This window comes from Ananas comosus, linkage group 10, assembly GCF_001540865.1.
Source record: "Ananas comosus cultivar F153 linkage group 10, ASM154086v1, whole genome shotgun sequence".
Lineage (NCBI taxonomy): Eukaryota > Viridiplantae > Streptophyta > Magnoliopsida > Poales > Bromeliaceae > Ananas > Ananas comosus.
Window position 1 is genome coordinate 4,449,146 of NC_033630.1, and position 24,624 is coordinate 4,473,769.

General features: G+C 34.0%; 2 protein-coding genes across 9 annotated transcripts; both read left to right on the forward strand.

Annotated features, from left to right (window-relative positions):
* Nucleotides 78–17,513, forward strand: LOC109715948 (sirohydrochlorin ferrochelatase, chloroplastic-like). 8 transcript variants are annotated; one of them, XR_002217800.1, is made up of 13 exons: nucleotides 79–418; nucleotides 564–784; nucleotides 912–973; nucleotides 1,120–1,296; nucleotides 1,582–1,674; nucleotides 9,292–9,627; nucleotides 12,841–13,061; nucleotides 13,189–13,250; nucleotides 13,399–13,509; nucleotides 13,808–13,900; nucleotides 15,384–15,465; nucleotides 16,599–16,665; nucleotides 17,107–17,146. XR_002217800.1 is itself a non-coding variant. In XM_020241192.1 (12 exons), the coding sequence occupies exons 6-11, from the start codon at nucleotides 9,344–9,346 to the stop codon at nucleotides 16,656–16,658; spliced, it is 831 nt and encodes a 276-aa protein (XP_020096781.1). In that variant the 5' UTR covers nucleotides 80–418; nucleotides 564–784; nucleotides 912–973; nucleotides 1,120–1,296; nucleotides 1,582–1,674; nucleotides 9,292–9,343; the 3' UTR covers nucleotides 16,659–16,691; nucleotides 17,107–17,513. The 8 variants fall into 8 exon arrangements, 7 of the variants coding, with proteins under 7 accessions (XP_020096779.1, XP_020096781.1, XP_020096780.1 ...); XM_020241192.1 differs by lacking the exon at nucleotides 15,384–15,465 and having other exon boundaries at nucleotides 80–418; nucleotides 16,599–16,691; nucleotides 17,107–17,513; XM_020241191.1 differs by lacking the exon at nucleotides 15,384–15,465 and having other exon boundaries at nucleotides 81–418; nucleotides 17,107–17,513.
* On the forward strand, nucleotides 19,951–24,482 carry LOC109715949. The gene is made up of 3 exons (XM_020241194.1): nucleotides 19,951–20,310; nucleotides 23,315–23,557; nucleotides 24,139–24,482. Exons 1-3 carry the CDS (start codon nucleotides 20,033–20,035, stop codon nucleotides 24,173–24,175), a joined length of 558 nt encoding a protein of 185 aa, XP_020096783.1. The 5' UTR covers nucleotides 19,951–20,032; the 3' UTR covers nucleotides 24,176–24,482.

The following is a 24,624-nucleotide window of genomic DNA, read 5'->3' on the forward strand; positions in this document are numbered from 1 at the left end:
TGAATGAAATGAATTAGGATCTATTTTCTTCCCCAAAATTCTTCCTCCAAACCCTTCTTCTTCTCTACTACTTCTCTTCCCAATTCTCTCTCATCTCTTCTCTAATCTCTCTCCCAATTTCTACTCTCTATTTCTATCTTTATCTCCATCTTTATCCCAATTCTATCTCTGTCACTTTCTCTCTCTTACCTCATCTTACCTCGGTTTCTTACCTCGAATCCGTCGGAGCCGCTGCCGGAAGCATCATCATATCCTCATCGCCGACCAAGCCATCAGAGCAATTTCATCATCTAACGGTTGCGAATCGTCCAGTATATTACACAATCCCGCGGTGACCGGTATATTACACAATCCCGCGGTGACAACTCCGTGCGAGAGGGATGGATTCGGCCATTATCTCACAATCCCCTTCCCTAAGGTAATAAATCACCCAAGATAAAAAACACCGAAGAAGTTGAAATTTGGTTCTACTTCTAATTGTTTATGTTCTTTTTTCTGAAAAGATGTTCGACTGTTGAAATTTGGTTCTACTTCTAATTGTTTATGTTCTTTTTTCTGAAAAGATGTTCGACTAAGAAACACACAATAATAAGGCATAGTCCTCGTAAATTGGTCGTTCCCAAATTTGTGAAGCCGCAACAAATTGCGGCGAGTAGAGCTGCGTCTCTGAAGTTAACAGTCAGGCGTGAATCATTCAGAAAAGCCGAACACGGCGTCGGCGAGGAAGACGGCGTGATCATTGTCGACCACGGATCTCGCCGGCAGCAATCTAATCTTATGCTGAGTAAGCTCAGCCCACCTTGTTTTTTTGTTCGTTCTTTCGCGATATTGGTAGATAGTTCGGTAGTTGAAATTGGGCGAGAAAGAACAGAGAGGCTGATGAAATTCTCTCGCCTTTTCGATGTCACCAGATGAGTTCGTTGCTATGTTTAAAGCCAGAACCGGTTATCGAATAGTCGAGCCTGCTCATATGGTAATCATTTATACAATTTTATCTTTTCCAGTGTGTTTGCGTTATAATTCAATTAGTTGTGGTGAGAATGTGAGCAATATATGCAATGGGCAAATTTGTGCGACAAATGGCGACGGTTGTATAAATGAAATATTGTCGATTTGCAGGAATTGGCTGAACCATCCATCAGCGACGCATTCAGGTCGTGCGTGCAACAAGGAGCAAACAGGGTTATCCTTAGTCCCTTTTTTCTCTTACCTGGACGGCATTGGCAACTGGTGATTTCAAAATGAATAATGCTACATATACCTTGGAGTGTTGTTGATGAGTCCTTGATATAATCAGTGAGTGGCTTAGCTTTCCGAATTTTCATATGACACTTGACATGGAAATCAACTCAAATAAGTTAAGCGTCTCACTAACTGCCAAGCTAAACTACTCGTTAACTATCATGTGTACGATATTGATTCATTAACAATATTATTTGGTATATTCTGAGGTTCATATAGCATTACTATCTCAAAATTCTGCGATGGTTTTATTCTAGTTGTTTCTTTTTTAAAAAATTTATCAATATGTATTAAAGAGTTAGAACTTTTTCATATGATTATGTATCACAATATTCCCAGGATATTCCCTCTTTAGCAGCACAAGCATCCAAGGAGCACTCAGGAATATCCTATGTTGTCACAGCACCTCTTGGTTTGCATGATCTTTTGGTGGTATGTTTTTATTACTCCATTGTCATACACTTTTTTATATCAATAATCATTAGCTTAACTAAGCAATTCATACGGCACTAATGACATGCATGCTTAATAGTTTTTTCGGAAATAATGTCTTAATAGTTAAATTTGTAAATTTGAAATGTAACAAAATTTGTAAAATTTGAAATCATGGTGGTCAGGGTGGAGAATTCTTTTTATTGTATAATGTATTGCTGTGATTGCAGGGATCATTACTCTTTTTTGTCTTTTGGTTGGTATGGATTTGTCTATGAGAAAGTTTTTAGATTTTTTATTTTTTTTTTCCTTGCAAGCTACTGTTGAACAAATATTGATCTTTGTTGCTTTTTAGCTAGCTTCATCAGTCCTCAACCAGTTATACCTTGATATGGTTATCTCTGCTGTTATGTAAGACCTTCATGTCCTTATGATTTAAATCCTTGTTTTAATCAAGTGGAAGGTCATATACGTGGAGTCATTCAACTAAATTACCATTTAAATATGCGATAACTCCATTGTTTTTCAATCTCATGTTTGCATGGTTGTCTCTTTGTGAACAAGTTTAAACAAAACTTGAATCTTCAAAAAGAAAAAAACAAGTAGCAGCTTAAAAGATTGTTAGTACAGTAGGATGAGGTAAGTGAGGCAGGAAAAGCTACAGAAGAATGAACTTATTAACACACAATTTTAGTCATAGAGAATTTTACCTTTCCACACTGATCAAGAACTTCTGTTTTTGCCTGTCATAGACGTAGCCATTCAGTACCTATCAACATGTAAAGGTCCATATCACTGAACAACTTTGTCTTGAAATAAGCATGCAATAAGCCATTAAAACCTAGTTTCTTTCACATAGGCTACTTTTTGACGACAGTTTCTTCCTTTCGTAGCAAGCTGTCAGGATATTCAAGCTGGGTTTCCAAGATTTCTCCAAAAATGTCAAACACGCACACACACACGCACACACATTGTAAAGGATCAAAAAGATCCCTTCTATGAAATGTTGCAGTCTTACTTGATTTTAAATTTATATTCATTTTTTTAGTATTGTTTGTTATGCATTTCGCATACATTTGAAGTTTGTCCCCCCTCTTCTGGTCTCATGGCATACTAGACTGCAGAACCTAAATTCAGATGTTTTTGTAGAAATAAAGTTATCTAAACTTAGTAACTTGCAATTTCGCAAGATGTCTATGAAGAGCAATGAACTTATGTAATAAAATAACCAGCTGATTCATGCGAATAACGTGATCCTTGCAACGCAGCCAAATATATTTGCATTGAGTTACTAAAACTAGTGAACTAGACATGTATCAACTCATTCACCCCCCCTCCCTGTGTGTGCTTGTATTTATCCATTGACATACCTATCAACTGCAGTTTTATACTATTGATAGTGTTGTTCCTGTTAAGTCTATTTCTGATCCCAGAGTATACACTGTACCATAGTGTTTTTCTATTTTGTGGGTAAAAGGAGCCACAGATGTGGCTAATTGCACACACCTTTTGGACAGGGTACCTGAAGGACTGAAACAGATACAGCCACTAATGCGTTGGTCAGAAAAGTAGCACACAAACCACTACGTTGCTACTGTTTTGGCTATCTTTCTTTGCCTAACATGCTGAGGATCAGATTTGAGATGTTTAATCAGATTTCTTGTAGGTCGCTAATCCAAGTAATTTGATCCGCCCCTAACCAAATATAGGGGGAATAATACCTAGTATTAGAATTACCTGTAAGGATTTCTCACTGTCACTGGGATAGAAAATCCCTAGACAAATGCTATGTAGTTGTCCTCTCATCTTTTGATGAACAACCATTGGGTTTGACATATATATTGGAAAATTATGCCTAAACCAAACAGATGCACAAAGTAAACAACTAAAATATTTGTGCCATAATAGTAAAAGCTGAAATCCAGTATTTATGCCTCCTTTCGAGCATGAACTAATCCCTGTTTAGCCGAGACATCATTTTTGTTCGTAAGTTGAACCGTTACCACGATCATTGAGCTTTCTTGTTCAATCAGCACTATTTCACTATTTCGTGCTTTAGTGAAGGAATTGAAACATGATGAGTTGGTACTGAGACCTCTTTGTTGCACTGTAAACCATTACAATACTTCGACTTACAATTGCTTTTCTTTGTATCAGACGAAATGAACATTAAGAAATTCTCAATACTAAGATACTATTTGAGAGAACTTAATAGCCTGTGAGCTGATATCATTGGTATAATCCAAGATTGTTTCTTACTGTTACGTGTATGCCCACCTGAAGCTTTATGATATATTCCATTGCAGTAAATGAATGCTGATTAAGCAGTGTCTGTGTAAGCACTAAAGCAATACAAAGTCAATAATGGCCTTTTAAGCTGAATATCACTACACTCTGTTGCAACCTTTGGACTATCTGTCAACATCAGAAAGAGAATAATAAGAATCCTTAGTCATCAGTAAAAGAAAAATTCATTTTTACTAAAAGCATACATTAAGTATTTTATACAAGCGCAAAGCATCTAATTCAGCTGTGCACGTAATGGAGCAATCAATTTAGGAAAGCTCAAGCTCCTACAAATCTGTTACATGAAAAATTCATGAGAATGCTTGAGTTTACATAGAAATTTAGCATTGCTTTGCGCACTTGTCTTTACCAGGTTCTCCCATATCATAATTGCCTCCAGTAAACTCGATCAACATGCAAATTTTAAAGAGAAAATCACAAAGGTATCATGTAGATGCAATGATGAGAATTAGGGGATGACATGAAGGTATCGGAAATAACTGAGAAATGCCTGGTTTGAATTTCTGTGTGCCTTGTTTTAATTTCGAAACTTGTATATTCTTAGATAACTCATGTGATTTATGAGATCTGCGAAAGTAGAAATTCTCAAAATCCAAGCTTTTTTATGGCTGAAATGCAGGAAATCACCTGTAAATAGTCCAACTTTTTTTTTTTTTTTTTACTTTTATACCTGAAATTCTAAAACATATATATACCCCATTGACCTGCTAGTAAATTGATAGATGTCGCCTAATGTAACATTGATGGCAGAGGCATACTGATGAAACTTTGTTGTCTCAAGGTGTAACGCATAGCTTTCTGTAGATTGACAATCATGATATTTATGGTGTCGCTTGTAATTTAATGTCACCCTCGTGAACTCTCACGAGATGTGCATTCCAAGTTCTAATACTATCTTGGACGTGATGAATGATCGAATAAAGCATTGTTTGAGCCACGTAGCTGGTGATGCGGATGAGTGCAGTGTGTGTGCCGGAACAGGAAGATGCCATTTATACTAATTGCCGACTATGTAGCATAGTTAGTTTATTCGCGAATTATTCACGAATAATTCGTGAATTTTTTGAAAGCCGAATAAAAGAGCCGTTTTCGTATTTTTCCCAAAAATTGGAAAAAATTTGCCTTTTTTTGGCTAAAAATAATTGTTCGCGAATTAAACGCAATTCGCGAATAATTCGGCCCAAAAGAACGGCCCGGTTGCTGCGAGCCTGCGACGCAGAGTCGTGGTCCTTGCGGACTCGGGCCTCGCGGGTGGCCCAAAACAGGAAAAAAAAAAAAACCTTTCTGAAAACCCTCGCCCTCGAGGAATTCTACACCGTCACACTTGCACCACGTCATCAATAACAAGCCAATCACATTCCTTCTTTTCAAACGAAAGTACAATAAAAATATTTTTTTACAATCATGATGGGACATATATTCTTAAAAAGATAAATTTAATTGGCTTATTACACCACGTCACTAATATACCTGTTGCATTCTAGAAATTTCCCTCGTCTTGTCGTCCAAAAGGCCAAAAATAAAAAAATAAAAAAACCTTTCTGAAAAGAATCGCCCCCCTCCTACGGAGAAGTTCTACATTATCACGCTTGTACCACGTCATCAATAACAAACCAATTATATTTTTTATTTTTAAACAAAAGTATAATAAAAATATTTTTTTACAATGATGATGGAACATATATCTTTAAAATGAGTTATTTGATTGATTTGTGACGCCACGCCACTAATATATCCGGTGTATTCTAGAATTTTTCCCTCCCACGAGTCCCCGCACCCGCACCCCTCCCAAAAAAAAGGGTTTGCGTCGCGGCCCCTTCCCCTCCCCCTCTTCCCTTCCGGCCGCTCGCCGAACGCCATCGGAAGCCCTCCTCTTCAGAAATCGAAGATCGAAGATCGGGTTCTTCACTCATCAGAAATCGAAACCCTCCTCGTCGCCTCTTCCGCTTCCGCTTCCGCTTCCGCTATCCAACGGTAGATCAGTAATCGGGTGGTTCTTTACAAACCAGGTAGGTGCGATTTGAGTTTTCATTCTTCAAAGCAAAAGTTGGAAGCTTTTAGTCCATCTGATGGATACTTTTTTATACACAAATGGCTCGAGTGCTTAAATTGAATGTGTCCATACTCTGTTATGCACAAAGAAGACCCAAACATAGAGCTAAATAATCTTAATTAACTTAGGGACCAGGTGTCCATTCTCTGTTATGCACAAAGAAGACCCAAACATAGAGCTAAATAATCTTAATTAACTTAGGGACCAGGAACTCTTGTATTATACCTAATCAATTTCATGATCTTGTCGACACTTGCACAAGGAAAATTTTGTTGTGGTCTTTCATGGACCATTCACTCAGTGGGCTTGTATGTGAACCTTTTATATTTTACATTTAAATATGGACTATCTTGATATTTTATTTTCTTAATTATTTCTTTATTTTGAGGCATAATATAATTTACTATTTTTTTTTACTTATTTAGTTTAATTTTGTAGCTCTTTATTCTTATATTCTTAAATTAAAAAATATGAGTATTTATGTTAATAGCATAAATCTTGAGAGGAAAAAAACTTAATTTAATAGCCGAATTTTTTATCCCGAATTTTTAATTGGTGAACGTATAATATCCGTATAAATCACGTAACCGAATAATTGGCGAATCCGTTTTTTAGCCTTTTTTTTCAACGAATTTAAAATTAGAAGGCAAATTTTATCCGAATTATACCTGTACCGAATTTTTGCCGAATCCGAATTAACTAACTATGCTATGTTGTAGTTAGCTATTGTGACCAATTTAAATTATGAGTTTTATCATATATGTAAAGAAGTTTTGAAGTTCATTATGCTTTTTTTGAGAGGGAACTCTGTATTACAATCCTATTTTGTGGCAATCTTTCAGTAGAGAGTTTTACTCTGTAATGGATTTCTTTCGATGTGCTCCTCTTTTGCTACATTTTTAGATAGATAGGGTTTTGTTAGAACTGTTCTTGGATCGGTTTCCACATGGTATTGTGCATATTAACTTAACATATTTTTGAAGCATTTCCAGGGAATATTTATGTTTGTTTGTAAATTTATCACATAAGAAGTAACAAACAGTAACTGAATGATCGTGATGTGTATGTTTTCAATTGACACATCAAAAATAATATGTGCCAAACTAATTGAAATATTGCACTGCAATAAAATCCTGCTCTTATCATAGTGATCTGTTAAAATCTCTAAATATATATGGTAGATTTGTAGAAGGATGGCTTCAAAATTTTAAGTGTTTTCAAATATTTTGTTAAATTTTCTAAGAAGGAACACTTTATGAAGGCAAAATGATAGTAAATAGGTTCTTAAGAGTTCATGAGAGCAAAGAAATAATCAAGTCTATAGGGTGCTTTGTGCATTTTAGCATCAAATATAATGAGCTTGATCACCCTATGGAGAGGGGAGCAACTTCAGGAAAAATAAAAATAAATAGATAAAAAGAAAGAACAGTAGTAGGCCTACTGTTGTTCTCTTTATAAGGAGTTTATCCGCGTCCTATATACATTTATTTTGTAATAATTAAATTAAATAACCGTTTGAAATGTATTGACATATTTGAGCCAGTAATAAATTATAGAATAAAATTTAAAAAAAAATGCTACCTGCGCACCTTGCACACTTTTCATAGTGTAAATCACACTCCTATATCCAAATATTTATAAATTATGTATGATTTAATAAAATTAAATTTATAAGATAAGTTGGTTACTGTAGTTGATAAAAAAATTTATGAGTATAAAATTTATAGCCTAATATAAGATGTGCAGATAGTATTGCTAATTAAGAAGGGGTCACATGAACTAGAATCTAAAGAGAATTTTTCATAGACAAATTTTTTATTTTCTAAACCTAATTTAATGTTTATACTAGTGAAGATGTCCGCGTGTTTCAACGGATCGATTATGTAGAAACAAATAAAACTAAAAAAATAAAAAAAGGCTACTACAGTAAAAATATAAGAATAAAAATATAAGAAGGGTAAAAAAAGAATAAAAAAATATAAAATTATATTTATAACAGAGTAGTTCAAGTCTGAAATTGTATCTCACTAAAGTTTGAGAACTCCATACTTTGAGAAAGAAAATGTAACCCATTAAAATTTGAGGACTAAAGTGTCATGTGACACCGACTGTCCCTAGCGCAAGTGGCAAAGTGCTTGATGGTTGGTATCCGAGGTCTCGAGTTCGAATCCTAGTTGATTCACATTTCCAGCTAAGTTTATTTCTAAATGAAATAAATGAAGCAGGTAGCGTGCTACCTATCTCTCTCAAAAAAAAAAAAAAGTGTCATGTGATTTATAGTTTAAGGATCAAAAAGGTAATGACGATCGGTTTTATTTAATTAATAATTTTATTTGAGGAAAGAATATATTAAACTACCTAATAAATTTTAGAATGCCTAATTGTTAAAATTAAAAGTTGACTAATCATATTTTAGATATTCTAAAATATTTTAAATGTGAAATTGATCACTCATCAGACTATAAATATAATATTAAAGTTTAATATTAAAAATGAAAGTAAAAACGTACAAAACTTTTCTGAACTGCGAACTATTTTGAATCAGCTATCCAACGTTTTAAAAATTTTATTTTTACTATCCAACCTTTTTATATGTTAGATTTGAGTCAGTTAATAATATTTTGACTTCAAAATTTAAATTTGTCGTTAGTTTTTACAGATTTAATTAGTTCTTCACGTAATTTTCGCAACTAAATTTATTAAATAAATACTTAACTTGAACTTCATCTATCACTCTTTTATTTTTTATTATACAATTTATATCTAAATTATCAGTATTATAAAATTAAAATTTATATTTAATATATGTAATTTAAACTATTTAAAAATACGTGTATATTTTAAATTTTTATAATAAAAGAAAAAAAATAGGTTAGATTTTTTTTTAAAAAATTCGCTTTTTAAAATCAATAGAAAAAACTTAAAAATAAAAAAAGTATAAAAAAAAGGTGGGGGCAGCCCCCCTCCCCACTCCTTCCCGCAAAAAAATTCTAGAATGCAATGAATATATTGGTGACGTGGCGTAATAAGTTAATTAAATATCTTCTTTTAGAGATATATATTATAAAAAAATATTTTTATTATACTTTTGTTTGAAATGTGATTGGCTTATTATTGATGACGTGGTGTAAATGTGATAGTGTAGAATTCTTACCACTCCGCTCTTTCCGCCACCTATAAAGAAATTCGGTTCATTACATTTAATTAATAGAAGATTATTTATTTATATATTTATATATTTATTTTTAATTTCTCAGGAACATTGCCCTGTGATATCTGCCTTCCCCTCCCGACCATCACCCACTTCGAATGGCTGCCATTCTCTCCTTGCCGCCTGCCCACCGCTCCCTTCTCCCTCTTCCCCACCATCTGTTGCCTTCCGACTCTCATTATCCTTTCTTCCAAATCCAAACCAAGAAGAAATCCTCCACCCTCTCTTTTTCTCTCTCTTCTCCCCTTCAAATCTCTAACTCCATTGTTACCAAAGAAGAAGAAGAAGAAGAAGAAGAAGAAGCAGCAGCACCAGAGGATGATGGGGTTTCTCCTCTTGGATCTGAATCCTCCGTTCTAAGCTTAGATGATCCCCAATTCAGGTACCTTCGCAAGCCGCGCATTGTAAACTATTTAATTTGGTTTTGTACGTAATATCACGTTCTGCATGTCGTAACGAGCTGATTATGATCTATTTTCTGCACTTTCATCGGAAAACAAAGACTCAAACTCTTATTTGCCTTCGTCCCTGCTCTGTTTTACTATTATTAGATGAGTTTCTTACTGGCTGTTCTATTCATGGTCTATAATATTTCGGGAATGCTCCATATTTTCTATTCAAAATAGTCAAACCGAAACTATGAAACTTGAGTTGGGAAATTGTAATGGGTGTCGGTGAATTGTGGAATCACCAGAGGTTACCAACTAGTAGGGAACTTACAATAGTATGGCTCAGGACTCGGGAGGATTTTGTCATTCTCACTCTTGATGGGAATCATGAGTTTCTAACAACCTCCCAAGTCAAGCGGTATGATTAGTTGGTAACAAAGTTGTCATTCCAAATATAAAATATACGATATTCCTGGAATGCTATAACCCGGCAATATGAACGATTTCTTAGGATGCGTTTGGTTCGAGTTATGTGGCATTACAGATTATTTCGACATAATCAAGTATCTAAGATTTCTGAATCAGATTACTACTGATAGTGCATTACTTCTGATAATGAATCATGTTCGTATGGTTTTGAAACAAGAGGTCGTTACCTTAGATTCCTGCTGGGATTCTAGTTTTTTTAATTTCTCTCCCGTTAAGTTCAAGCCCATATTTTGATCCCTATCAAAAAGTTTCGAGTCCAGACGTGAGGAGAGTTTTGAATATTAAATATGAAAAATCCATGGTTCTTGTCCATTGTAAGTTGAAAAAAGCGTAGGAGGAATGCAGTATCCAGAAAAATCCTGATTATGAGGACCTACAATGAACTAGAATTAATCTTATAGGTTGCAATATCTAGCGTGAATTTCCATCTTGCACAAGGTATTATTTGGAGCATATGTGAGAATCGAGCTCTTAGTTGTTTGAATACTTAATTTGAATTTCTTGTTTCTTTTGATCTCTGATGTTCTTCGGCATGGAACTGTTGTACTATTCAATGTGCCCATCTATATATGTCGTGAATCTACTATATTTTCTTGGTTTCGTTGGTGAAATGCTTTCCATTTTCTTCTTTGATTTCAAGAAAGTTTTCTGCGTTCTATGTCTCCTTATTTTGGCTGGTTGTTTTTGTTAAAAGTATTTTGACTCTTTTAAAGGGCTTGTAATAACCAAGATCGATAACTAAGAACAATGAAAGGACCCAATCTAGACATAAACTGCAAATTATGGGGCCATGCATTGACTTGACGCATATTCTGATTTGGATGGAGTAGTGCTTTGGCCTTTCTCCTTTATCATGATCCCTTGTCCTCCAAAAAATCTTTGTAGTGTATGCTTGATAAACTTGGCTTATTGTATATATGTTTCTTCGTGATGGTTCACCTTTGGTGGTTTCTGTCTGGACGAGGACCCAAGTTTCAATCTCCATACAATCCGATTACCCAATTGATGTAACAAAATCCCTGATTTAATTGACAAAAATTTCTCAATTCTAAAGGAAATAAAAATGGAAAGAGTCATAATAAAAAAAAATAAAATTAGGTCATTTTAAAATTGCCTATAGGGAAGCGTCTCCTTACATTTTTAGCTTCCCTAGATCTAATTTAATTTATTATAATTTTTAGCTTAAATTTTTTAAATTATTGTAACTAAATATAATATTGAATATTTTCGTGTCACTCATATGCTATCATATTAACAATACATAATTACAAGATAAATATTAAAAAAACAATCAATGTGCAGTAACAAAGAAGACAAGTTTTTTTTTTTTTTTTTTTTAAAGAAAAAATAGCAACACAGCACATTCAAAAAAAAAAATAGAATTGTTTTTTCAAAAAATTGCTCTCAGAAGTTCAAAAAATTAACACAAAATAAAAAATTATAAAAACTAGCGCAAGCATCCACCAAGATAAAGTCCGATGGTTAGTTAATTCGCGAATTATTTGCGAATTATTCATGAATTATTGAAAATCCGAATAAAACGGTCCGTATATGATTTATTCCTAAAAAATTAAAATAATACGCAAATTTTTGGATTAGATTTATTATTCTCGAATAATTCGTGTATGCCGAACTATTCGGCCAAAAAAGTACGCAAATGTTTTGGATAAAATTTCTTTTCGAATTATTGTCGAATTATTCACAAATTATTAAAAATTTTATAAACTTTCAAAATACGTGGATCATAAGAAGAAAATGAAGACGATAATAAAATTTGCTATTACTTTTTACACTTAATCAACTTTATTTTGTAGTTTTTCTTTATATTTTTAAGAATTTATAATTATATATATATGATAGTAGCATAAATCTATAGAAAAAAGGTCTTAGTTTAATAGTCGAATTTTTTATACTAAAATTTGGTCAAATTCAAATTAACTAATCATGAGATAAACTCCAAAAAAAATTGTCATAAAAATATTATCATTTAAAAAATATTATAATTATAATAAAATATCATTTTTGGATTGTGCGCTTGCGCGTGGATTTGGTTCCATTGGGCTAAGCCCGATTCAGTCATCACCAAACATCCGAATCCGACCCAACCCATTTGCATCGCCCGTTCTATCTCCTCCACCAACTCCTCAATCCCTATGGTGACTCCGTGTGAGAGGGATGGATTCGGCCATCATCCCACAATCCCCTTATCCAAGGTAATAAATCACTACACTCTGCAGGCGAAATATTTCACAACAGTTAAGAAAATAAAGAACACCGAAGAAGGCGAAATTTGTATCGATTTGGAAAAGGTTCTACTTCTAATTGTTTGCGTTCTTTTTCCTGAAAAGATGTTCGACTAAGAAACACACAATAATAAGGCATAGTACTTTTTCCTGAAAAGATGTTCGACTAAGAAACACAGAATAATAAGGCATAGTCCTCCTAAGTTGGCTGTTTTTCACAACAGTTAAGAAAATAAAGAACACCGAAGAAGGCGAAATTTATATCGATTTGGAAAAGGTTCTACTTCTAATTGTTTGCGTTCTTTTTCCTGAAAAGATGTTCGACTAAGAAACACAGAATAATAAGGCATAGTCCTCCTAAGTTGGCTGTTTTTCACAACAGTTAAGAAAATAAAGAACACCGAAGAAGGCGAAATTTGTATCGATTTGGAAAAGGTTCTACTTCTAATTGTTTGCGTTCTTTTTCCTGAAAAGATGTTCGATTAAGAAACACACAATAATAAGGCATAATCCTCCTAAGTTGGTCGTTCCCAAATTTGCGAAGCCGCAACAAATTGCGGCGCGTAGAGCTGCGTCTCTGAAGTTAACAGTCAGGCGTGAATCATTCAAAAAAGCCGAACACGGCGTCGGCGAGGAAGACGGCGTGATCATTGTCGACCACGGATCTCGCCGGCAGCAATCTAATCTTATGCTGAGTAAGCTCAGCCCACCTTGTTTTTTTGTTCTTTCTTTTGCAATATTCGTAGATAGTTCGGTAGTTGAAATTAGGTGAGAAAGAACAGAGAGGCTGATGGATTTCTCTCGCCTTTTTGGTGTCGCCAGATGAGTTCGTTGCGATGTTTAAAGCCAGAACCGGTTATCGAATAGTCGAGCCTGCTCATATGGTAATCATTTATACAATTTTATCCATTTTCCAGTGTGTTTGCGTTATAATTCAATTAGTTGTGGTGAGCATGCGAGCAATAGATGCAATGGGCAAATTCGTGCGACAAATGGCGAGGGTTGTATAATTGAAATATTGTCGATTTGCAGGAATTGGCTGAACCATCCATCAGCGACGCGTTCAGGTCGTGCGTGCAACAAGGCGCAAACAGGGTTATCCTTAGTCCCTTTTTTCTCTTACCTGGGCGGCATTGGCAACAGGTGATTTCAAAATGAATAATGCTACATATACCTCGAGTGTTGTTGACGAGTCCTTGAACAACTCAAACAAGTTAAACCTCTCACTAATTACCAAGCTAAACTACTCATTAACTATCATGTCTACGATATTGATTCATCAATAATATTATTGGGTATATTCTAAGTTTCATATAGCAATACTATCTCAAAATTCTGCCATGGTATTATTCTAGTTGTTGTTGTTTTTTTTTTTTAATTTATCAATATGAATTAAAGAGTTAGAACTTTTTCATATGATTATGTATCACAATATTCCCAGGATATTCCCTCTTTAGCGGCGCAAGCGTCCAAGGAGCACTCAGGAGTATCCTATGTTGTCACAGCACCTCTTGGTTTGCATGATCTTTTGGTGGTATGTTTTTATTACTCCATTGTCATACACTTTTTTATATCGATAATCATTAGCTTATCTAAGCAATTCAAACGGCACGAATGACATGCATGCTTAATAGTTTTTTTTGGAAATAATGTCTTAATAGTTAAATTTGTAAAATTTGAAATGTATCAAAATTTGTAAAATTTGAAATCATGGTGGCCAGGGTGGAGAATTCTTTTTATTGTATAATGTATTGCTGTGATTGCAGGGATCATTACTGTTTGTCTTTTGCTTGGTATGGATTTGTCTATGAGAAAGTTTCTAGATATTTTTTTTTTTTCCTTGCAAGCTACTGTTGAACAAGTATTGACCCTTGCTGCTTTTTAGCTAGCTTCATCAGTCCTCAGCCAGTTTTACCTTGATATGGTTATCTCTGCTGTTATGTAAGACCTTCATGTCCTTATGATTTAAATCCTTGTTTTAATCAAGTGGAAGGTCATATACGTGGAATCATTATACTAAATTACCATTTAAATATGAGATAAGTCCATTGTTTTTCAATCTCATGTTCGCATGGATGTCTCTTTGTGAACAAGTTTAAACAAAACTTGAATCTTCAAAAAGAAAAAATAAGTAGGAGCTTAAAAGATTGTTAGTACAGTAGGATGAGGTAAGTGAGACAGGAAAAGCTACAGAAGAATGAACTTATTAACACATAATTTTAGCCATAGAGAATTTTACCTTTCCACACCGATCAAGAACTTCTGTTTTTGCCTGTCATAGACATAGCCATTCGGTACCTAATCAACATGTAAAGGTCCATATCACTGGACAATTTTGTCTTGAAATAAGCGTGCAATAAGCCATTAAAACCTAGTTTCTTTCACATAGGCTACTTTTTGACGACAGTTTCTTCCTTTCGTAGCAAGCTGTCAGGATATTCAAGCTGGGTTTCCAAGATTTCTCCAAAAATGTCAAACACGCACACACACACGCACACACATTGTAAAGGATCAAAAAGATCCCTTCTATGAAATGTTGCAGTCTTACTTGACTTTAAATTTATATTCATTTTTTTAGTATTGTTTGTTATGCATTTTGCATACATTTGAAGTTTTTCCCCCCCTCTTTTGGTCTCATGGCATACTAGACTGCAGGACCTAAATTCAGATGTTTTTGTAGAAATAAAGTTATCTAAACCTATTAACTTGCAATTTCGCAAGATGTCTATGAAGAGCAGTGAAGTTATGTAATAAAAAAACCAGCTGATTCATGCGAATAACGTAAATGTAATAATCCTTGCAACACAGCCAAATATATTTGCATCGAGTTACTAAAACTAGTGAACTTGACATGTATCAACTCATTCACCCCCCTTCCCTGTGTGTGCTTGTATTTATCCGTTGACATACCTATCAACTGGAGTTTCATACTTTTGGTCGTGTTGTTCCAGTTAATTCTATTTCTGATCCCAGAGTATACACTGTACCAGAGTATTTTTCTATTTTGTGGGTAAAAGGAGCCAGAGATGTGGCTAATTGTGCACACCTTTTGGAGAGGGTACTTGAAAGACCGAAACAGATACAGCCACTAATGCGTTGGTGAGAAAAAGTAGCACACAAACAACTACATTGTTACTATTTTGGCTATCCTTCCTTGCCTAATATGCTAAGGATGAGATTTGAGATGTTTAATCAGATTTCTTGTAGGCCGCTATTCCAAGTAATTCGACCCGCCCCTAACCAAATATAGGAGGAATAATACCTAGTATTAGAATTACCTGTAAGGATTTCTCACTGTCACTGGGATAGAAAATCCCTAGATAAATGCTATCTAGTTGTCCTCTCATCTTTTGATGAACAACCATTGGGTTTGACATATATCTTGGAAAATTATGCCTAAACCAAACAGATGCACAAAGTAAACAACTAAAATATTTGTGCCATAATAGTAAAAGTTGAAATCCAGTATTTATGTCTCCTTTCGAGCATGAACTAATCCTTGTTTACCAGAAACATCATTTTTGTTCATAAGTTGAACCGTTACCACGATCATTGAGCTTTCTTGTTCAATTAGCACTATTTCACTATTTCGTGCTTTAGTGAAGGAATTGAAACATGATGAGTTGGTACTGAGACCTCTTTGTTGCACAATACTTCGACTTACAATTGCTTTTCTTTGTATCAGACAAAATGAACATTAAGAAACTCTCAATACTAAGATACTATCTTAGAGAACTTAATAGCCTGTGAGCTGATATCATTGGTATAGTCCAAGATTGTTTCTTGCTGTTATGTGTATGCCCACCTGAAGCTTTATGATATATTCCATTGCAGTAAGTGAATGCTGATTAAGCAGTGTCTGTGTAATAACTGAAGCAATACAAAGTCAATAATGGCCTTTTAAGCCGAATATCACTACACTCTGTTGCAACCTTTGGACTATCTGTCAACATCAGAAATAGAATAATAAGAATCCTTAGTCATCAGTAGAAGCAAAATTCATTTTTACTAAAAGCATACATTAAGTATTTTATACAAGCGCAAAGCATCTAATTCAGCTGTGCACCTAATGGAGCAATCAATTTAGGAAAGCTCAAGCTCCTACAAATCTGTTGCATGAAAAATTCATGAGAATGCTTGAGTTTACATAGAATTTAGCATTGTTTGTGCACTTGTCTTTACTAGGTTCTCCCATATCATAATTGCCTCCAGTAAACTCGATCAACATGCAGATTTTAAAGAGAAAATCACGAAGGTATCATGTAGATGCAATGATGAGAATTAGGGGATGACATGAAGGTATCGGAATAACTGAGAAATGCCTGGTTTGAATTTCTGTGTGCCTTGTCTTAATTTCGAAACTTGTATATTCTTAGATAACTCATGTGATTTATGAGATCTATGAAAATAGAAATTCTCAAAATCCAAGCTTTTTTATGGCTAAAATGCAGGAAACCACTTGTAAATATCCCAATGTTTTTTTTTTTACTTTTATACCTGAAATTCTAAAACATATATATACCCCATTGACTTGCCAGTAAATCGATAGATGTCGCCTAATGTAACATTGGTGGCTGAGGCATACTCTGATGAAACTTTGTTGTCTCAAGGTGTAACACATAGCTTTCTATAGATTGACAATTATGATGTTTAGGGTGTCGCTTGTAATTTAATGTCACCCTCGTGAACTCTCACGAGATGTGCATTCCAAGTTCTAATACTATCTTACGGTTCGTGCAGGACGTGATGAATGATCGAATAAAGCATTGTCTGAGCCGTGTAGCTGGTGATGCGGATGAGTGCAGTGTATGTGCTGGAACAGGAAAATGCCATTTATACTAATTGCCGACTATGTTGTAGTTAGCTATTGTGATCAATTTAAATTATGAGTTTTATCATACACGTAAAGAGGTTTTCAAGTTCATTATGTTTTTTTTGAGAGGGAGCTCTGTATTACAATCCTATTTTGTGGCATCTTTCAGTAGAGAGTTTTATCTCTGTACCGGATTTCTTTCGATGTGATCCTCTTTTGCTACATGTTTAGATAGATAGGGTTTTGTTAGAACTGTTCTTGGATCGGCTTCCACATGGTATTGTGCATATTAACTTCACATATTTTTGAAGCATTTCCAGGGAATATTGATGTATGTTTGTATGTTTATCACATTAGAAGTAACAAACAATAGCTGAATGATCGTGTTGTGTATGTTTTCAATTGACACATCAAAAATAATATGCGCCAAACTAATTGAAATATTGCAATGCAATAAAATCCTGCACTTATCATAGTAATCTGTTAAAATCTCTAAATATATATGGTAGATTTGTAGAAGGATGGCTTCAAAATTTTAAGTGTTTTCAAATATTTTATTAAATTTCCTAGGAAGTAACACTTTATGAAGGCAAAATGATAGTAAATAGGTTCTTAAAAGTTCATGAGAGCAAAGAAATAATCGAGTCTATAGGGTGCTTTGTGCATTTTAGCATCAAATATAATGAGCTTGAGATCACCCTATGGAGAGGGGAACAACTTCAGGAAAAATAAAAATAAATAGATAAAAAGAAAGAACGAAAAAAGAAAGAAGGGACAAAAATAATAGAATGATACCAAATGGAAGCACCTTCACATGGAGGAATTCTACACCATCACACTTGCACCGGGTCATCAATAACAAGTCAATCACATTCCTTCTTTTCAAATAAAAGTACAATAAAAATATTTTTTTACAATCATGATAGGACATATATCCTTAAAAGGAGACATTTGATTGGCTTGTTACGTCACGTCACCAATATACCCATTGCATTTTAAAATTTTTCCTTTCGCATGGCCTACTTTTGTTCTCTTTATACGGAGTTTATCCGTGCCCTATATACATTTATTTTGTAATAATTAAATTAAATAGCCGTTTGAAATGTATTGACATATTTGTGTCAGTAATTAAGTATAGAATTAAAAAAAAAAAAATGCTACCTGCCCACCTTGTACACTTTTCATAGTGTAAATCACACACCTATATCCAAAAATTAATTAAATTATGTATGATTTAATAAAATTAAAGTTATAAGCTAAGTTGGTTACTTTGGTGGATAAAAATTTTATTAGTATAAAATTTATAGCCTAATATAAGATGTACAGATAGTATTGCTAATTAAGAAGGGGGCTATAAATATAAGATGTACAGATAGTATTGCTAATTAAGAAGAGAGCTATAAATATAAGATGTACAAATAGTATTGCTAATTAATAAGAAGGGGTCACCTGAATTAGAATCTAAGGAGAATTTTTCATAGATAAGCTTTTTATTTCCTAAACCTAATTTAACGTTTATACTAGTGAAGGTGACCGCGCGTTGCAACGAGTCGATTCTATAAAAACAAATAAAACTAAAAAAATAAAAAAAATAGCTGCTACAGTATAATATAAGAATAAAAATATAAGAAGGGTAAAAAAAGAATAAAAAACTAAAAATAATAAACTATATTTATAACAGCAGTAGTTCGAGTCTGAAATTGTAATTAACTTAAGTTTGAGAACTTCATACTTTGAGCAAAAAAATATAACCTATTAAAATTTGAGGACTAAAGAGTCACGTGCCTTATAGTTTGAGGATCAAAAGCGTAATTTTTTTTATATTTTAATTTTATTCCAGATAAAGACAGAATTGAGCATCGATCAATTTTATTTAATTAGTAATTTTATTTGAGTAAAGAATATGTTAAACTATCTAATAAATTTTAGAATGCCTAATTATTAAAATTAAAAATTGACTAATCATACCGACCATCCCTAGAGCAAGTGGCAAAGGGCTTGGTGGTTGGTACTCGAGACCCAAGTTCGAATAATTGATTGATTCACATTTCTAGCTAAGTTTATTTCTAAATGAAATAAACGAAGCGTGTAGCATGCTACCTTTCTCTCAAAAAAAAAAAAAATGACCAATCATATTTTGAATATTCTAAAATATTTTAAATGTGAAATTGATCACTGATCAGACTATATAGTTTTGAAGGGTAATATTACAATGAAAGTAAAAACGTATAGAACTTTTCTAAACTGCGAATCATTTTGAATAAGCTATCCAATTTTTTAAAATTTTATTTTTACTATCCACCCTTTTTATATGTTAGTTTGAGTCAGTTAGTGATATTTTGACTTCAAATTTGAATTTGTCGTTAGTTTTTACAGATTTAATTAGTACTTCACATAATTTTCGCAACTAAATTTATTAAATAAATAATTAACTTAAACTTCATCCATCTCTCTTTTATTTTTTGTTATACAATTTATATCTAAATGATCAATATTATAAAATTAAAATTTATATTTAATATATGTAATCTAAACTATTTAAAAGTACGTATCTATTTTAAATATTTATAATAAGAGAAAAAAATTAGATTAGATATTTTTTTAAAAAAATTTGCTTTTTAAAATCAATAGAAAAAAAATTAAAAATTAAAAAAGTATAAAAAAGAGGTGGGGCCCAGCCCCCCTCCCCACCCCTTCCCGCTTCGCCCTTTGCACCACGTATAAAGAAACTCAGTTTCCTTACATTTAATTAATAGATTATTTATATTTATATATTTATTTATTTATTTTTAATTTCTCAAGAACATTGTCCTGTGATATCTGCCTTCCCCTCCCGACCATCACCCACTTCGAATGGCTGCCATCCTCTCCCTGCCGCCTGCCCACCGCTCCCTTCTCCCTCCTCCCCACCATCTGCTGCCTTCCCGCTCTCATCATCCCTTCTTCCAAATCCAAACCAAGAAGAAGTCCTCCACCCTCTCGTTTTCTCTCTCTTCTCCCCTTCAAATCTCTAACTCCATTGTTACCAAAGAAGAAGAAGAAGAAGAAGAAGAAGAAGAAGCAGAGGATGATGGGGTTTCTCCTCCTGAAGCTGAATCCTCCGTTCTAAGCCTGGATGATCCCCAATTCAGGTACCTTCGCAAGTCGCAAATTGTAAAATATTTAATTTGGTTTTGTACGTAATATGAGTAATGAGCTGATTATGATCTATTTTCTGCACTTTCATCAGAAAACGAAGACTCAAAACTCTTATTTGCTTTCGTCCCTACTCCGTTTTACTATTATTAGATGAGTCTCTTACTGGCTGTTCTATTCATGGTCTATAATATTCCGGGAATTCTCCATATTTTCTATTCAAAATAGTCAAACCGAAACTATGAAACTTGAGTTGGGAAATTGTAATAGGTGTCGGTGAATTGTGGAATCACCATAGGTTTACCAACTAGTAGGGAACTTACAATAGTACGGATCAGGAGGTTTTTGTCATTCTCACACTTGATGGGAATCATGAGTTTCTAACAACCTGATTAGTTGGTAACAAAGTTGTCATTCCAAATATAAAATATACGATATTCCTAGAATGCTGTAACCCGGCAAAATGAACGATTTCTTAGGATGCGTTTGGTTCAAGTTATGTGGCATTATAGATTATTTCGATATAACCAGGTATCTAAGGTTTCTGAATCAGATTACTACTGATAGTGCATTACTTCTGATAATGAATCATGTTCATATGGTTTTGAAACAAGAGGTCGTGACCTTAGATTCCTGCTGGGATTCTAGTTTTTTCTAATTTTTCTCCCATTAAGTTCAAGACCATATTTTGAGCCCTATCAAAAAGTTTCGAGTCCAGAAAAGACGTGAGGAGAGTTTTGAATAGAAAATATGAGAAATCCATGGTTCTTGTCCATTGTAAGTTGAAAAAAGCGTAGGAGGAATGCAATATCCAGAAAAATCCTGATTATGAGGACCTACAATGAACTAGAATTAATCTTATAGGTTGCAATATCTAGCGTGAATTTCCATCTTCCACAAGGTATTATTTGGAGCATATGTGAGAATCGAGCTCTTAGTTGTCTGAATACTTAATTTGAATTTCTTGTTTCTTTTGATCTCTGATGTTCTTCGGCATGAAAATGTTGTACTATTCAATGTGCCCATCTATATATCCCATGAATCTACTATATTTTCTTGGTTTAGTTGGTGAAATGCTTTCCATTTTCTTCTTTGATTTCAAGAAAGTTTTCTGCACTCTATGTCTTCTTATTTTGGCTAGTGGTTTTTGTTAAAAGTATTTTGACTCTGTCAAAGGGCTTGTAATAACCAAGATCGATAACTAAAAACAATGAAAGGACTCAATCTAGACATAAACTATGAATTATGGGGCCATGTATCGACTTGATGCATATTCTGATTTGGATGGAGTAGTGCTTTGGCTTTTCTCCTTTATCATGATCCCTTGTCCTCCAAAAAATCTCTGTAGTGTATGCTTGATAAACTTGGCTTATTGTGTATATGTTTCTTCGTGATGGTTCACCTTTGGTGGTTTCTGTCTGGATGAGGACCCAAGTTTCAATCTCCGTACAATCCGATTACCGTAATTGAAAGGAGTGTACCACCTATGCTGCTCAATTTGATTGGTGCAGACCTCCCCTAGAATCTACCAGCTTGGCGTAGAGAAGACATTCCGTAATATTCTTGATCTGATCACAAACAGCTTAAACTATGACATAATTGGTGAATAGCTGGAATAAGAAAGAAGAAGAAATTGCTAAAGGGGGTGTCTGGATCCTCGTTACAACAGCCTGAAAACTATTTTCGACTCCAAAAACAATTTTCCACCTGTTTGTTTCTTTGAAAATTTAGTTGATACATAGAAGTATTTTACAGATTTGCTGAAAAATTACTCTTTCTGAAAACAAAAAGGGTCGCGCAGGAAAAGCGTCCACTATCATAGCACATGAGTCCATGCTGCCTTTTCCCCAACGGGTTTCACAGTAGGTTGTGGACTATTTATGCATCGCGGAGCCCCTCTATGCACTGCCTCCCTCTCTAAGATGTAACCAAATAACCAATACAGTGGATTTTACATAGAATATTATTCTATATATTATATGTGATATCTGGCATACCATATTATTATATACAATATATGCTATTAAAAGTTTTATATAAGATTATAATATAGAAGGAAGCAAAAAATAAATTTTCAAGTCAAATCATATGTTATATACCAAAATTCATGTAACATATTTTAATATGTCAAATAAAATTTGTATGTTATTTTTTTGTTTTTTGACCGTAACATAAAAGCTATATTTTGTGTCAAATTTATACATAAAACAAATAAAAATTAAAAAATAAAATTTTTTCATGTTTTAGTTTACGATCCAAACAAGTGTGGTCCAAAAACTATTTTTCCTTGCAAATCAAACGCCAAAAACTGTAAAACTATTTTTTCACCGAAAACTTTTGTCCATTGAAAACTATTTTCCATAGTTTTACAGGAACCAAACAACCCTAAATACAATTCTCTCTTTACTATAAGAAAGAAAACTCAAAAGTTCACAATTTGCTGTACACCACATAAAATGCTTATTGAATAAAAAAGCTAGCATCTATCATCTATCATCTATCAATCAATAATTACCAGCATTTGTCATCTATCATCTATCATCTATCAATCAATAATTACCAGCATTTGTCGCCAATGTACATGTATATAGTTGTTGTACGGCCAATTTCTGATTATCTATCAATTCTGGTTGATTATGCATCCATCTTGATAAATAGTCACCCAAAATAGACATCATCGACAAATCAGAGATAACTGAGGATAGTGGTGCTGTGAACTTGAGAAGCTATACTTACAATGACTAGCTTGAGTGAACTTGAGGAAGCTTACAGACCAACTTTTTTAAACATATCAAAGTATCATGTAAAGGACATAACCCTGATTATGGTTATTAGAGGGAGAATTTGTCACAAGTCCTACCCTTCTGCAAGACTCTATAAATGATTTGCTTTCCATTGATTAGTTATTCATGTTTTATAATATAAAGTCACATTCTGTGAGCAAACTGAAGTAGAAGCTATTTAGATTGTAAGTATTGATTATGTAGGCTTTGTTACAAGGGGTTGTAAGGCCTGCGGCAGACAGGAAATCGAGAAGGGCTGCAATGGCGAGGGGAGGATCCAAGGTGGAATGGCAACTGTTCCCGGCTTTGGCTGGTGGCCTATAAAGGCCTTCAGACCATGCCCGGGGTTTTTGGCTTCTGGTGGAAGATATAGGCGGCGCGGTCAAAGCATGGATGAAGTTGCATTTGGAAGAGGGAAGAGAGATATAAAGATGGAAAGCACTGATAAGGTTAAATCGAGGTATATAATTTGTCTTACAACTTATTCTTAGTTTTTTCTTGATCTTTCGGGTTACCGTCTTTGCTGGTCGAGCATTAACGGACTAAAACAACTTTGCTCTTTTTTAAAGGGTGAAATACATGGATAGTCCCTATACTATTCTCATATTTTGGCTTGGGCCCTGAACTTTTAGTTTAAATGCTTCAGGTCCCTTGCTTTCCATCCCCGGCCATCCAAAAGATTAATTTTCCATAGGTTAAAAAAAAAAAAATCTAATTTTCCTTGATGACCATTCAAGTCGTTCTGTTAAATGATTTTTGTGTTTCAGTTTACTAGTACAAGGTTAAGAAGATATTTAAGGCCAAAGTTGAGGTTAAATTGTGATATAAAACTAGTTTTAGACATAGCTAAGAGTATTCATCTCATGATTAGATTAATCAGCTACGTAATTGAACTGAAAATAACTGGTCTGAAGCAGGTAAATATATTTCACTATTAACAGCTGATATAATTTGTTGCCTACTTGCTGTAAAAGCTATAATAATTCTTTAGCTTCTTAACAATGTTGTGTTTTGACAAACCATTATCTTAAACCGATGCAGCAAAAAGAAGCAAGGCCCAGAGAGATTGAAGGGCTAAGAGCACAATCAGTCTCGTGTTTCTGGCGAAGTTTTAACCAGAAAATTTCTCCATCCATGACGTGGCGAATGCGCGCGACGCGGCTACTATATTTCATCAGTGCTCGAGTTCAGTGGAGATAAGCCTTTTCAAATGCTGAAAGAAAGAGCAGTACCATTTCTAATTGCAGCTGTGGCATTCAAATGTAACTGATTTTTCTAGTTATTGTAACATGCGGTATCGATGCACTTGTCCTAGAATATCATTTGTTGTCAGATGTATCATTACTTGGCTTCTTTAACTATTCATGCATTTTCTTAACTGTCAAGTCCACATTTAGCATTTAATAGCAGAAAATTAGCTGCACATTTCAGAAATACTTTTCTCTCTTTTCTTTTTCCTTTTTTCCTTTCCTGTGAATTGCAGGCATGCTGGGGTTCGATTCGAATACCTCTTATAAAAGAAGGTTG